The sequence below is a fragment of the Punica granatum genome, chromosome 3 (assembly GCF_007655135.1).
Source record: "Punica granatum isolate Tunisia-2019 chromosome 3, ASM765513v2, whole genome shotgun sequence".
Classification (NCBI taxonomy): domain Eukaryota; kingdom Viridiplantae; phylum Streptophyta; class Magnoliopsida; order Myrtales; family Lythraceae; genus Punica; species Punica granatum.
In genome coordinates this window covers 13003593-13018478 of record NC_045129.1, presented here as the reverse complement: position 1 = coordinate 13018478, position 14886 = coordinate 13003593, and the positions used below count along the sequence as shown (strand labels likewise).

The 14886-nt window shown below is 41.0% G+C and overlaps 3 protein-coding genes across 3 annotated transcripts; 1 reads left to right on the top strand and 2 right to left on the bottom strand.

The window, feature by feature from the left end:
* Positions 1-3873: 3873 nt before the first annotated feature.
* On the top strand, positions 3874-6305 carry LOC116201450 (glutamyl-tRNA reductase-binding protein, chloroplastic). Its single transcript, XM_031532697.1, has 5 exons — positions 3874-4480; positions 4581-4661; positions 5394-5498; positions 5609-5758; positions 5899-6305. Exons 1-5 carry the CDS (start codon positions 4097-4099, stop codon positions 6124-6126), a joined length of 948 nt encoding a protein of 315 aa, XP_031388557.1. The 5' UTR covers positions 3874-4096; the 3' UTR covers positions 6127-6305.
* Positions 6306-6487: 182 nt separating this feature from the next.
* LOC116201449 (exocyst complex component EXO70A1-like) lies at positions 6488-8696 on the bottom strand. The gene has a single exon (XM_031532695.1). It carries the CDS (start codon positions 8657-8659, stop codon positions 6686-6688), a length of 1974 nt encoding a protein of 657 aa, XP_031388555.1. The 5' UTR covers positions 8660-8696; the 3' UTR covers positions 6488-6685.
* A 762-nt stretch (positions 8697-9458) lies between these two features.
* On the bottom strand, positions 9459-13938 carry LOC116201448 (coatomer subunit beta-1-like). The gene is made up of 4 exons (XM_031532694.1): positions 11606-13938; positions 10602-11114; positions 10346-10431; positions 9459-9991 (listed from the first exon to the last, which is right to left on the bottom strand). Exons 1-4 carry the CDS (start codon positions 13667-13669, stop codon positions 9787-9789), a joined length of 2868 nt encoding a protein of 955 aa, XP_031388554.1. The 5' UTR covers positions 13670-13938; the 3' UTR covers positions 9459-9786.
* Positions 13939-14886: the final 948 nt, after the last annotated feature.

The following is a 14886-nucleotide window of genomic DNA, read 5'->3' as shown; positions in this document are numbered from 1 at the left end:
TAGAGTTCAAATTTTTTTTTTTTTAAAGACAATGATTTTGGTTCATTTTGGAAAATATCATCCTCTGATCGAATGCCAATGAATGTTCAGTATCAGTTTTGTTGCAAATATTGGTCTCGTTTTTTCTTTTTCCACCATGGAACATAAGTTTTTTTTTCGGTGGTTCATGGAACATAATTTTTATCCACGGGCTTTGGCATGTAGAAGTACTTAGCAAGATTTGCTTCTGAGATTTTTTTTAAAAAAAAATTCTGAGTAAGGTCAAAATAAGTCTGACATCTTTCACGAATCAGGCCAAAATATTTATTTTTATGCAAATGAAGTTGTGGCATTTGTTAAACTATTTGAATAAGTCCTTTTAATAAATGTTTTGAATGTAATACCCTGAATTCTTTTTAATATGACAGTATCTTATACTATTATTAAGCAAGACTTCAATTTTATAACTACCTACTAAATTATATGATGGTTAAAGAATCCAAAATATCTTTTATTATCTTTCATTACATATAAAATATAAAATCAGAGGTACAAAATGCGAGAGTTCCATTTGATAACCCTCAAAGATTTCCTCGATTTAAAAGGGCTTCAATTTTCAAAGATTTAAAAGGACTTTAATTTTATAACTACCTCCTAAATTATAGGATGGATATAGAATCCAAAATATCTTTTACTATCTTTTACTATATATAAAAAATAAAATCAGAGGCACAAAATATGAGAGCTTCATTTGATAACTCTCAAATCTGATAAGATTTCCTCAATTGCTCAAATCACTCCATTTGATAACCCTCAACCCCACGTGAATTGATATTTCATTTTTAGTTAAATGAACTTATGTTATACTAGTGTTGTGCCTGTGCGTTGCACGAGACATACATAAATTGTTTTTTATGACATAGAATTAGGATAGCAACATATAAAAATACAATTAGTTTTGATTGACAAAAAAATAATAAAGGCTATATATTCTATTAAATAGACAATACAAAAATTACAAACTATGAGCAAGAGTCGAAGAAGAGAAAGTCATGTTAATAAGAAAATATTTACTTTACTATTAAGAAAATGCGAATAACACATATACTAAGAGATAATGGTCATGTACTATATATATATATGCGAAGAGTGATAGATGTCGTGTAAAGATTAAGGTGTTGGAAAAACTATATTGAATTGTAAGATGATGCATAAGATGAATTTTTAAATCTTTTATTTATAGGATGCTGAAACATTGAATTTGAAAAAAAATCAAATATTTGAAATGGTTTTATTCAGTACTTGAGAAAACTTATCGACATCCTACATACATTGAATGCAAAAAATGTCTTCTTGATATTCTACATACTATATACGCAGATTAGTGACAATGTATTTATGAAATATTAATGTAAAAATGGATGAATAACACGAATCTTTGATTTATGGTTAAATTCTTCGTGCAGTCGAAAGGACGATCAGCCATGAGCTAAGGGTTTGTCAGTTTTACGTAAACATGTTGATCTTTTTGCCCTTTTTGTTGAGTTGATAACTTAAGAGTATATTTTCGACTAGAACCCCTAAAGAATAGATTATAATAAGAATCTATTCCTTTTAACTAGTTAAATAGGCATGCACATGCATGGGCTAGAACTGTTCGATACAAAATTACTATTAGAAATTCTTTCGTTAGAACCTCTACAAAAATGAGTTTTCTTTATTCTTATGCAGTATTTCATGCATGCATCTATTATCTTGATACGTTGCGCAATCTAAGTACTTAACCCAATATCAAATAATATCATTTCTCTCTTTGAAAAATCTCAAAATGAATATATTTTATTTTATTTATACAACAAAAAATAACATTGAATAATATACGAAATTTCATGTACTACTGCCAGACTCTATATTACCTAAATAATAAAATTTAATATATTATAAATCTATTATTTAAGATTTTCTTTTGTTTAATAAGATATTTCATGAGTTCAATCTTTTTGGCTTTTAGTATAGAGGTGGTGATGCAATATCGCACCAAGTGTCACGTCTCTATTGATGGCGACTTAAAAAGTCTTGGAATCAAAAACATATTTCGTCCTACGTGACACATTCCAAGCAAGGCATCGCGGTTGACTCTTATTATTTATATAGATTGATAGTCAATAAATTGGTCCTTTAATTGTTTACAAATATCCTAAAACTTCCCCGATTCTCTCTCCTCTGTAATCTTTGAAGGATGGGGTGTGCTATTGAAGTTTTTTCTACCTCCGCTCCTCTTGTCCGTGATACTCCTTCTATATCAGTACTTGTTTTCTTTGGCCGTGTGTTGCGTAGTTGATTTTTATATAAAAACTTTTTGAAATTTAAAGTAAGATTTGATCCTTAAGCTTTACAAATATACAACTTAATTACCAAATTTCATATAGTATATTTTATAAACTATAGATCCAAAAGAAATTAATATGTTTTGTGAGTTTATGAAATTAAAGAAATAAATAATTATTAGTACATTTTAGCTGCTACACTAAGTTTGTTACCTAAGTTTAAAATTGAATGAATTTTATAACACCAATAACAAAGTTTTATCTACCACACTTCAAAATTAATTTTACGAATCAGATTTACTTTTGGTGAAAGTTACCATATAAAAATCTATTTCTTATTTTAATTTTACTCTCTATTATACGCTAAACATTATCAAATTACCCTTCACTTAATCTATGATACTTTTTATTTTGTAAAATTGTAAGCTAAATAAAATTTAAAATATGTGGATTACGGGATGTGAATAGTAATAATTATGATCCTACTAATCAAAGTAGAAGTGAATAATTCTAAAACTCTACCTTTTTTTTGGAAACTATACTTGTATTTTTTTTGGTGGAAGTATAGTGTAGTATAGTATAGTATAACATAACATAACATAACATAATATGTAGACGTGGAATAAAGTGGTTAGATTATTGAAATTAAGAGTCATTTATTGGAATTGAAATTCATTGAGCCCCATTAAACATTATCTTTTTAAGTTAATATTTCATAACATTTTATTCTTACTAATGTTAAAACTTTATTAAATTATTTTTCACTTATTTATATATATATTTTTACTTTTATTTTTGCAATATATATTTACGACCGAAAGCAATTTAAAAGGTATCTTTTGCTGGAGCTTGAAAAATGTAGGGAAAGCAATTTCTCCTTGCAGTCTACAAATTGCAAGAAAGGAAACTTTCTCCTGCAATTTCAGATCTGCAGGGAAAGCAATTTTTAAACTGCAGTTTAATCCACGGTCTTCATCTTCAAAAACCGTGGCTCACTTTCCCTTTGGTTTTAAAGATCGTAAGATTATGTTATATAGTTTTTTTCCCCCTAAAAAACCTATAAACACGAGATTGCATCTACTAAGAATAAATTGTAGAATCCAAATTTATATAAAATAAATATAAAGGAGTGTCGAGAATACACCACTCCAAACTACGAGTAATAACTTGAACAAGACTCTCTTCTCTATCGAAATTAGTCGATACTTCACAACTAAATAAAGAACAAACAAATTCTTCATAAAGAACTAAGTCATTATTAATTTTTCAAGTCGAAACATTCAAGTCTTCTATCCCAATAAGAAGACAAACTAGTCTCTTCTCAATTTGACTCCATCTCAATTCCTATCCTGTTTAATATTTTGGCCTTATATATCTTCCTCTTATCAAGGTGGAGGTTCAAAAATTCAATTAATAGTAATAATAATAATAATAATAATAATAATAATAATAAAAGAAAAGAAATAAAAGAAAGCCACAACTGTGAAAGTGGACAAAGCCACTGATACTGCGTCGTTTTCCGGAAGACTGCACCAGACAAAATTACCCTCAAACGACCACCGTCCGACCAGTCGGACCACCAATCAATCGAAGCCCAACTTCACACACACTCTCGACACTCCCCTCTTCCAGTCGATCTGTTATCATCATCATCATCATCATCATTCATCTCGCTTTTCTCTCTTTGCTTTTTCGTTGATCTCCTCCCAACTGTCCTCTTGAACAGTCTCAAACCCAATCCACTTGCCTGGCTCTGTCCTCTGCTGCCATTGAAGCTTAGTTCCGTTTCGATGCTGCTCCAAGCTCAATCCCTGACGACGACCCACCTGTCCCCTTCCCCCTCCCTCTCAAAACCCACATCCAGAAACGGATTCTCCCCCCAAAAGTCGGTCTCTTTCCGGACTAGGACCCCCTTCGAGGCCATCAAATGCTCGGCTGCCACCGAGGAGAGAACCCATGTGGCGTTGTCGAGTGTGAAGCCATTTCCGGCCGAGGTCTCGAGGACAATCATGGAATTGTCCTCCAAAGGCACCCTCTCGACGTTGACTGAAGACGGTTGGCCTCTCGGCGTCGGCGTCCGGTTTGCCGTTGACCCCAATGGGACTCCGGTTCTGTGCTTGAACGGCTCCGACGGTCAGTTCCCAGTTGACCGGAGGTCTAGCCTTAACGTTCAGGTTCCTCAATCGCAATCATTTATGGGAATTTTTTCAAATTGTGCTTTTGAATTTAGAGATTGATGTGTCAGTCTGATTGTATAAGTTCTTGTCGACTCAGTTAGAGCAATGTGGGTTGAGGACTCCGCAGTGCACGATTCAGGGCTGCATCGTGAAGCCGGAAGACAGGATGTTTTTAATGGTAAGAGTGACATACTCAAGTTTCGGTTTCTGAGATTACTTGGAGTTGTTGAGAAGGTGATGGTGTCTGCTTTAGCTTAAAAATTTGAGATTTATAAGCTTCTGCATTGGAGCTGTTCATCAGTGGCATATATGTAAGTAGAGCAGTCAGCAAGTGGCTCTGCAAAAACAGTTGTGCAGTTCCCTGGGTCTCCATTAGAATGAATCCATGTTTATGCTGCATTGGGCCATGAGAAGTTTTACATTTACTCCTTGTTGTATGATGAGGATCCCTTTTTCTGGAAATTTATATGCGCTTTGATTTTCTACATGATTTGAAGTGACTATCTTGATTGTTGGTGAAGTGTCTGTGTTGACATTCTACAGATGAGATTAATGGGTGATTCCATGTCAAATTGTTGCATATAGCAGAGCCATTTCTGCAGGAACAAAATCGATACAGAATTCAGTTCTCTATTTAGAAATGGAGTGGACTCAGAGGGGATCAGTTTACTTGGGTCGGTCCACTGATTCAAGGAATGTATTAAGTTTGGAAAAATGAACCTTAAACAGGATCTCGGTTGGCTTCATATGAACTGTGCTGATCCAGTATTGAAAAATGCCTTTCTTTTTCCATCGAAGGTTTAAAACTATTTCTTCATATGCTGTTTCTTCTGACAGTTTGCATATGCCTTTGCGAAATAACAAATTTGTCATTCTAACTGGGGGGAAATCGATCAACATTTTGCTTCAGAGGCTTCGTTCAGCATGGACAAAGAGGTTTGGGGAGGAAGTAGAAGAAGACCTCTTATATTATGTTGCTGTAGAACGGGTTCTTCAGATAGAGGACTTTAAGGAGGTATATTTAATTGTTTGCAGTTTCTTCTACTTATTTTGTTCTTTACAATCATCATAGAGATGATTCATTTTGGTGGGGCTTTATGAGGAGAAAATTGACCTTTTTCCCAGGATGGCATATGGGTCTCATCGTCAGAATATAAAAGTGCAAGTCCTGATCCTCTTCGGGACTCTGCAGAGAGTATCGTGAATGTGATAAACACTAATAATATGGATGATGTTCACCGCTTCTGCAATGTATATGTTGACTTGGATTTCCTGGTAGGTTTTTCAATGGTTATATTTCTATCTCCACCCTCAAAGCATTTGCTCCCATTGTTTTGGCTTACAAATTCGGAAAGGTTAAGGTTTTGAATAGTTTGTTATTTCCATAGTCCGAGGGATTTCATCTTGATTTGCAGGTCTCGGAGGCGAAGGTGATATGGGTTGACCGATTAGGCTTTGATGTTAGAATATCTTCATCTGAGAGAGGTATTTTCGAGGTCCGCATCCCTTTTCCCAGAGAAGTTACAGACGAGAAGGGAGCAAAATCGTCGTTCAATTGTATGTCTCAACTGGCCTGGGAGGTTGAAAAGCATTTCCAGGTTCCCGATTTTGAGAAGGTGAAGCAACTCAAGCAGATATCATGAAGAGAAGATGGTCCCCGTAGGTTTATTCTCCTTTTCATGGATTTTTTGCCTTAGTGTTAACTCAAGAAAACATTTAGTTGTATGAATTTTGCAGACTCCTGCATTTGATTGTACTGGGTGATCAATTCACAGAAAAAAAAAATCTCTCCCCTTCAGGGTGGGTTATCTTTGCTCGGAAAGCTTCATTATGTTCAATTTCATTAGTGATTGTATCTTGGCAGAATGTAACAGTTCTGCAAATGACGATGAAAATCACGGAATTTTGAACTCAGTCTCTTGGTGTGCTTTTCTAAATTCCCTTCCAAAATACATCCATTGGTAATGGTGAATAATTTTAGTAAAAGCATTGCACCTGATGAAATAAGAACTATTAAAACGAAACTGCATAAAAGCAATCTTTTACCAGAATTTACAGTGACAGATCTCAAGAGGACGCAGGAACGATATCTACATGATAATTTGACAGAACATAGATTGAAAATTAACAGGCAGATGCATCCCAGATTGTACAGATTTTCCTTCCTGCCGTTCAGGGACGCGAGCAGCACCAGAAATGAAATCATGCAGCAGTGAGTGTCAAAGAGTACTGATTGTTAGTCAAAACATTGGGCAAATCATCAATTGCGTGGTATCTCGTGCCAGTCTCGAGCTTCCTCATCTTCGTCTCAAAGAGGGATCCAATCATCTTCTCTAGTTCCTGTACAGAATACTTGATCTCATCTCTCCAACAGGCGTATCCATCGAGCATGGTCCTGTAAATTTGCAAGTAATCCTGGTAAGCTGGAAGAACAGCTTCCATCACACTTGCCCTTACCTTCTCCCTCAACTTCACATCAGTCACGCTCCAATCGGACTGCTTCTTGTAGGTTTCCTCAAGAGCCTTGTTGAAGGACACAAGCTTCTTCCTCGCGTCATGGAATGAGACACGGGCAGAATTTTCCCTCAGTGGAGCCGAGATCTTCTCCCAGCTCTCCTTCACGTACAGCGCAGCATAGTAGTCCCTGAACTGTTGGTGAGCCCTCACCCAGGAGTCTCCCATCATGTCCCCAAGCTTCGTGCCCCTGAGATCACTGAAATGGCGGTGGTTGTTCATCATGAAGAGGCAGGACAGGGACTGATCGTGATAGGCCTTGGCCCACGTATCCAAGTTCAACCCGATCTCCTTGACCACATTGTAAATCTGATTCGTGAACAGTCCTTCCTGGTATTTCTCCTGTTTCCAGCTCTGGTGAATGACCATTATCTGTAGTAGAGTCGGCCTATAAACATCGCTCAAAAGCCGATTGCAATACTCGGTCACAAAGCTCACAAGCCTCGGCACACTTCCATCTGACGGAGGTGGGCTCTGCCTCTGCAGTTCGACTTGATAGGTCAGTTCCCAAAATATCTCCCAAGATCCTTCCACGACTCTCTTGACTAGATGCCTCGTCATGGCCTGAATTTTCTCGCAGGCTTCCCCCCCGAAAAGCCGAGTAAAGTCTACCCGAAGATCATCCAAAATCAAGAAAATGTCCAAAAGGTTTAGCAGCTTGTTGGGGCTCTTCTTGCTGTCTGTGACTCTCATTCCAAACTGGAGAAACGTGAAGATTCCCGACCTGGAAGCTATCTCGGCAAAGCACCTCAATGAGATTTTCGTCCCCTGCTGCTCAAAGATCTTGTTGCAGAGGCCATACTCGTGCTGGAAGAGAGCCTTCACTGCGAACTTCAAGTCCTCACTCCACTTCCTTATCTGAGCCTCGATGTTCTGCACATCTTCAAATGGCTCGTTTAGGTAATCCAATTCGAGGGGCTCTAAGCATTCTCTCGCATTCGTGCTACGGACATCAACATATACGGATACGCATTTCTCGAGCCTCCTGTTTGCACTTAGCCTCTCAATGATTGCTTGCAGATGCTGTATCACAGGCTTGGGAAACGTCTTCTCATAGTCCTCATCAGAGGAATTTAACCCGAAAGGGATGGAGTTTTCTTTAAGAAGCCGCTCAAGCTCGGCTTCCATTTTTCTGAAAGCGTCGTGCATGACCCCTCCATTGCGGCGGGCGCGCTCCTCGGTTCCTTCCAATTCCTGGAGGATAATCAGAGACTTATTCACATTTGAAACTAAACGTTCACTCGCCATTCCGTTCTCTTCAAGGAACTCGGCCACTCCCTGCAACCACTGGATTGCAAGCTGGCAGCTGTTTCCGAGGAACTTCAGGGCCTGCTCCAGATTCCTCAGGATCGAGAGGTAAGTGGGCAGGTCGGAAGCCGGGGTCAGGGACAGTGAGGCCTCGAGCTCACGAACTGCATTAAAGACCTGCAGGACTGCATTGGCAGGGCGAATCCCGCTGTCCACACGGTCCTCGATGGAAAGAGTCGCACACATTCTGCGGGGGATGGGCCCAAGCTCGGACTCGAGAGAGGGGAGCCGCAGGATCATTTCTCCCAGCCTCTGGCCAGTCCTATCCAGTTCGAGGCCAAGAGCCCTCGACTGCTCTATGCCGCTGCTCAGGAAGTCACGAGCGGCCACAAGGCTCTCAGTGCTCCCCTCCATCTCTTGCCGCGACCAGACGTGTCCGAGCTTCAGACTGTTAAAGGGAGTTAACTTTGTTTGTGATCACAACTTTATTAAGGTACATTCCTTTTTCTTGCGCCTTGAGTTAGTCTCTCTTACACTACACAGCATCTCTTTGTCGTCTCTCTGTTACACATAGCACTTCCTTCCCGTCTCCCTCACCAAACCGAACCAAATCTAAGTAAAGAGGAGACCAACGCTTTCAAACCAAACTTTCACTTCCAGAACAACACAGATCCCCAATTACTTCAACCAAACATGTAACTGTTCTGTCAATCTTTTTTTCTTCAAAAAAAAAAAATTCCTTGTCTTGCAAGATATGCAATGATAGATAAATTTTTGAAAATTTTACGAAGGTGAACCGAAGAAAGATAAGGGAGTCCCCTACGGAGCAAAAGAGTGTCCGATTTGATTAGTCGATTTCGGTAAAATAGGAATTTAGAAACGCACTGTTTTGATGCTAGAACATGAGTTTTTAAAATGGAAATTGAGACAGAATTTTCCGTCTATCCTGACCCAAACTGGGATAATATAAGATCGAAAAGTGAGGGTACTTTCCAAAGGAAGAGAGACACCAACTACCCAAACCACCTTTAACGCCCCGATGGCAAAATTCCTATCCTCTTGCCCTGTGTGTCTCTTAACCGTCCTGACTCAGTTCAACCACTTAATTAAACGCAGCTGATGATATCAGTATCCAAGTTAAAGGGTCAATCATGTCGAAGCAACTCAAAGCCCGAAAATTTATTTGTAGAAGCAAATAGCAAGTAAATGGAAGGAAATAAAAACCGAAATAAGGCACTAACAATTTAATGAGCAGCAAGTCTTCTGTAGAACAAACAAGTTCAAGAATAGCACTATCACTTACATGACGCACCAATATGTCGTATTCATCCCTCTCCATGTGCAGTGACGAGCACGATACAGATGTACTAATATCCGACAAACAAGAAATTTTCTTTAACAAAATTTGGAGTTCTCTTTTACTTAACAGAACAATTATAATCAGGAGAAACTGAAAACTACAGAAAGCTAGACGAATCGCGCAATGGAAGTGAAGAAAACAAGAAGGCCGAGCGTTGTAAATGAGGTGGAATTTCCATACATCATGCTCCTCCCTTCTGCTTGAGAGTGATCTTATCCCCAAGGCTGAGAGCAATGCCTTGAGTTTTACTCCGTATCCTGATGAATCCGCTGAGCTTCTCATCTGACTGTTTCTCAATGCTCACATTCACCAGTGCATCCTCGCCAAACACACTCTTTGCATACAGGTTAGCAGCGAGGAACCCACATTCCCCTTCCAGTGCCGATCTAATAATCCACCGACAAATAAGGACAAGAAAGAAAAATATATATCCGCTTTAGCATGAGTCTTAAATTTCCTTCATCTGCGTTGTGGGACTATTAAGGATGTTTTGAAAATATAGGAATACTTGAAAATATGCAACTTCTTAAAATGCCATCAGTAGAATGGAGAACTGCAGGGTAACAGATAACCCCCTTTCCTAAAATGTGGGGGAAAAAAAATTTGTTTTCATCTCTTGTAACATTATTTCATTTAGTGATGCTAAAAACAGCTCCAGTTATCATTGAATAGAAATCACACCGAATTAGTTGCATGCAATTGCATAAGCTGTGAATATATTGGAGGGTAATGTAACTTACGGTGGGGTCAGGCACTTCATGTTAGTCGACTTGATAATATGGTTCAAAAATTCCTTCTCATCCTGGATCACGGTATTAACAGCAACCTGAAATAAATAAGATGTTAGAGAAAATGCCCACAAGATACAAGGTATGAGCATTTCTAACTTATGCATGAAACCGACCGCTGAGAACAGTTGAGCGTAACTTATATGACACATTAACTATTCAAAACAACCAATGGAGAAGATTAACAGACATCAGCAAACAAGTGTACCTTGTTCTCCCACTCAAACTCTGCCCACATAGTCCTGAAGGCAACATCGGCACAGGTTGCTGGAGAAATGTAGTCCATTATATCAATATGAATGTCATTAAGAACAACTACTGTCCTCTCCAGCACGTTAGAAGACGTTTCATACACAATGTTCCCAAATATGACTCCTGTTTCGGTTGAAGAGACCTTGATATTCGCCTTGATCTGCTTGCTCGACTGAGGTGCAAGAGTATAATTCTGGGGCCGCTCCACAAGTTTGAGATCGCCCATTGTTGCCAGCTCCAAGCATAAATTCTGAAGTGTGTCCTTGGTTCGGTTAATCACAGTGACATCCAGCACAATATCATAGTGATGGACTGTCACATATGCTTCAGCATAAACTGGGTCACTAAATCCAGTAAGCTGAAGTATGCGATTGAGTCTATTTGCATCATCACCATCATTTGTGAACTCCCCTGTGGCACGTTTGAGATCATCCTGAACCTCATCTTCCAATTCAAGCTGACTCATTCCCTGGACAACATGGTTGCAGAATCACTAAGTCAGTCTGGAGGGATAAGAGAGAAGGCAGCTAATTGTATAGATACAGGGAGTGGGTCTGAGTGCACATTGTTAGGTTACCAAAATAGAATGAGAGACAGAACTGCTCTTTGAACACTGTAAGATTCACGTGCTCATTGTTATTCAGGTTATAGCAAATGAACCAACATCATGAAGTAGCCTCTACTTTCTTGACAAATCAGCTAGAGGAGATTGAAATGTATCATGTAGGAAAAGGGGGATCAGTGGGAAAGCCTATAACATCTAGCAAAATTTCAACACTAAAACAGCATGGTTCGTTTCACCAATATCAGCAGAATAAACCAAATTGGCAGAGTAAGAGAACCATGTGGGAATCAATTTCAGGATATTCAGATGCAGAAAGTTTTGCTACTAACTAACATCAACCAGCATCAGCTTCAACATGAAAATAGATGGAAAAGAAACAACAAAAGCTGTTCTACCTTCCTGCTCTTCAGGTGATAGAAGTCGATGAGATCATCTGGCTGAGCATGACATATCTGCGCTTTTGCTTTGATTTCCTCTGTCTCGCGGAGCTGCTTTTCTGCCAGCATTTTTACAAAACTCTCTCTGCAAGACTGCAGCCATATTTTCCTCATCTCATCCCCAGTATTGCATAACAGTCTTATGCAGAGGATGATTCTGTCTTGGGAGTCATTATCAATTGGGTGAGGAAGAACCGAAGACTGCCCGAGCTGCAGCATAGAGACCATGATTAACAAGGCCTGTGTAGTTGCCTTGTTTACCTCAACTTTCAGTGGTTGAACTTCTTCCAATCTCAAAACAAGCTTTGTCAGGGTACAGGCCACGACTGCCCCGAGGAAAAAATCGCCTGAAAGCAGAAGTGATCTCAAGTTTCCTACTGAAGACATTGAGCCCTGAACAAGAGTCGGAGGAGACATGGCAGTTTCCAGAGCCGCACTTTGTGTGGCATAAGTCCCATCAGCAAGAACTGCAGGCCTTCTAGAAGATGCTGCAGCTACATTCACAGGCTGAGAAGTCTTTGGAGCATCTTGTGTTTCACCTTCTTCTGTTGCCGCGGTGTAAAACGGCAGGTCTCCAAGGCACTGTTTGATAGTGGAGATCCCGCTCTCAACTTCCGAGAGTGAGAGACAATACTCACCAATAATCCAAAGAGCACAAGAACACACTCTTGCAGCACGGATCTGGTAAAAGGTGTCCAGGAGCCTTGTTATGATCGAAACCCGCAATTTCGGGTTTGTTTCGATGATCTCCCGAACAAAAACAACCACATCTATAGCGGAAGCCACATTGGTGTCTCCCAGGAAATCCATCAAGAGATGCACCACGGTGCTGGCCACTTCAGGGAACTTAATCGCACAGGTATGGATAGCTTGAACTAGCATCTGCCTGTACTCCCCATTCTTCTCAAGCTCCCCACTCTGAGTCTTCACTACTTCCTTCTTCAACATCAAAACAACTTCATCCACATTTCTAGGAGTTATCAACTCGAGTGCTATATCGAGCGTTTTCCTCCTAATATCGAGATTGGGACTCGAAAGTGCTCTAAGAACATCCATCACCATCTCCACTAAAATTTCTCTATGCGAGCTCTTAAGCTCGTTCAGCCTATCAAGAACAATGAGCTTCACATTGTTATCGCTCTGAGACAGTAAAAGCTGGCAATAAGTGCTAGCTGCTGCCCTGATTGCAGTTGGGGCGGAGGACAGAGACACAAGAGTCCCAGCACATTCATAGATGACAGCACTCGAAGGGGCATTCAGCAACGAGATGATAATCTTAATATACTTCCCCTTCTCACCCTTATTAGATCTACACACCTTCCTAATCAATTCCAAAACCACCATCTGCAACTGCTCACCCCAGTCATTGATTCTATCAATGTGAGTGAAGAGATAGCTCAAGGCCCGATCCTGGGCGCAATTAAACAGCATAAGGAAAGCATTCCGCTTACACGAGTGGTCCTGCTCCGTGGTGAGAACCTTCTCGATGATCTCTGGGGCCTGTTCCAGCAAATGCTGCCCCTCGGGGAGCCTGTAGATCGACATGACAGCGAGGACCGCATTGCGGCGGACGAAGGGGTGCCGGTGCTCCAGATTGGAGACTATCGACGGGATCAGGGGCTCAATGATCTCAGTCTCATTGAGCCGGCAGAGGAACCTGAGGGTTACGCCGCGGATGTACTCGTTGGGGTGCTGGAGATTGTTCCTCAAATTCTGGCAGATAAGGATCATCTCGGGAAGGACCTTGCCACGGGAGTCGGTCTTGTCGATGATCTCCAGGTAGAGCAGGAGGAGCTTCTGGATCGTGTGGTCCTCGCTGGGGAGGACGTAGCGGATGATGGTGATGAAGAGCTGGGGGATAGTCTCCCCGTTGAGGAGGAGCATGATCGCCTGCTTGAGGGCGTCGACCTTGAGGGCGACGTCGTTGCCCTCTAGGGCTTCCTTGATCTCGTTGGCCAAGGACGGGGCGCCCTTGTCGAAGTGGACGAGCAGGGTGCAGGACTTCTCCATCTGCTTCTGCATCTTGACGGCGGCGATCTCAGCAGGAAGCTATCAGCTTCAATCGGGGAAATCGGAAATGGAGGAGCAGGGGTTCGCCGACTGAGGAAGCGGATCCGATCGATCGAGGGGGAATTCAGAAGGTCGGAGCTTTAATGCCTCTCACTTCCTCTCTGCATCTGGAAGAGAACGGGAATGGTGGGTGGGGTGGGTTGGCGGAGTGTGGTGAGAGCAGTGTAAGGAAGGAAGGAGTAGATCTGAAATTTCATTCAAGGAAGATGCAGAGCAGTAACAGATCAGAAGGGAAGGGAAATTCAGCGGCAGGGAAGATGGATGAGCGGGTACGGGTTTTACCCGGGTCGGGTCAATGTCGGTCTCCACGGGTCGGCCCATTGTTGAGTGGGCCTCGCGAGGAAAGTGGACTTGGGCTCATGGGCCCGTTCGGTCTAAAACTAGGCCCAACTATTCGCAGCCTCAGAGTCCATATCTATCGCCTTTTTTCTTCACAGGAGGACCATTTTACAATTTTGAAATTACCATCCTATCCTAATTATTATCCTAAAGCCATGTTTGGTGAGCCGGATTAGAATCCTAATATGACATCTGGAAGCGATGGGATGGGAATTAGGATTGGATATGGGAGGATATAAATATTGAGCAACTAATCCCATGGGAGAGGTGGGATAAACTTGGATTTGGATTTAATTAGTATTGTAAGGATCAAGATACCCCTGCTTTAGTGTTAAATTTTGAAAATTGCCATGGACGGGAAAACGGTGGAGAAGAATGGAGAGGGACGGTGGTTTCCCTATGCCGGCCACCATCACACTGGCGAGGTCGCCGACATCCCAAGAGGTTGTTGTTGACCTTGACTAGGCGGTAGTGGCAGGCATCAAGGCACGATCACTATGAAATCTTCCACAATCTCTATTTTGTTCGTAGAGAGAGATGAGAGGTAGTGGCCCAATGCTGACCACTGCCACCTAATCAAAATTATCGGTGACCTCTAGGGTCGCCGACAACCTTGATTAGCGTGGTGGTAGCCGGCATCGGGCTACCATCGTGCATCTCGCACTTCTCTCTTAGAACAAGAGGGAGACATGGGATGATTTCAAGGCGGTGATGGTCTAATGTTAGCTACATGATTGATGGCGACGTTGCCGAGGTGATGGTGATCGGCGTCCGACCACTATTGCCCTAGGACGGTGTTGTCCGAATGTTCCCTTTTTTCAATTTCAAAA

Bases quoted from the DNA above. Each gene is read 5' to 3' on its own strand.
- LOC116201449 (XM_031532695.1), bottom strand. From the start codon at position 8,659: ATGGAGGGGAGCACTGAGAGCCTTGTGGCCGCTCGTGACTTCCTGAGC.
- LOC116201448 (XM_031532694.1), bottom strand. From the start codon at position 13,669: ATGCAGAAGCAGATGGAGAAGTCCTGCACCCTGCTCGTCCACTTCGAC. The intron at 11,115-11,605 runs GTAGAACAGCTT...CATGTTGTCCAG, and splicing joins ATCACCTGAAGAGCAGGAAG to GGAATGAGTCAGCTTGAATT. The intron at 10,432-10,601 runs GTACACTTGTTT...TATTTATTTCAG, and splicing joins AGTTTGAGTGGGAGAACAAG to GTTGCTGTTAATACCGTGAT.
- LOC116201450 (XM_031532697.1), top strand. From the start codon at position 4,097: ATGCTGCTCCAAGCTCAATCCCTGACGACGACCCACCTGTCCCCTTCC. The intron at 5,499-5,608 runs GTATATTTAATT...CCTTTTTCCCAG, and splicing joins AGATAGAGGACTTTAAGGAG to GATGGCATATGGGTCTCATC. The intron at 5,759-5,898 runs GTAGGTTTTTCA...CTTGATTTGCAG, and splicing joins ATGTTGACTTGGATTTCCTG to GTCTCGGAGGCGAAGGTGAT.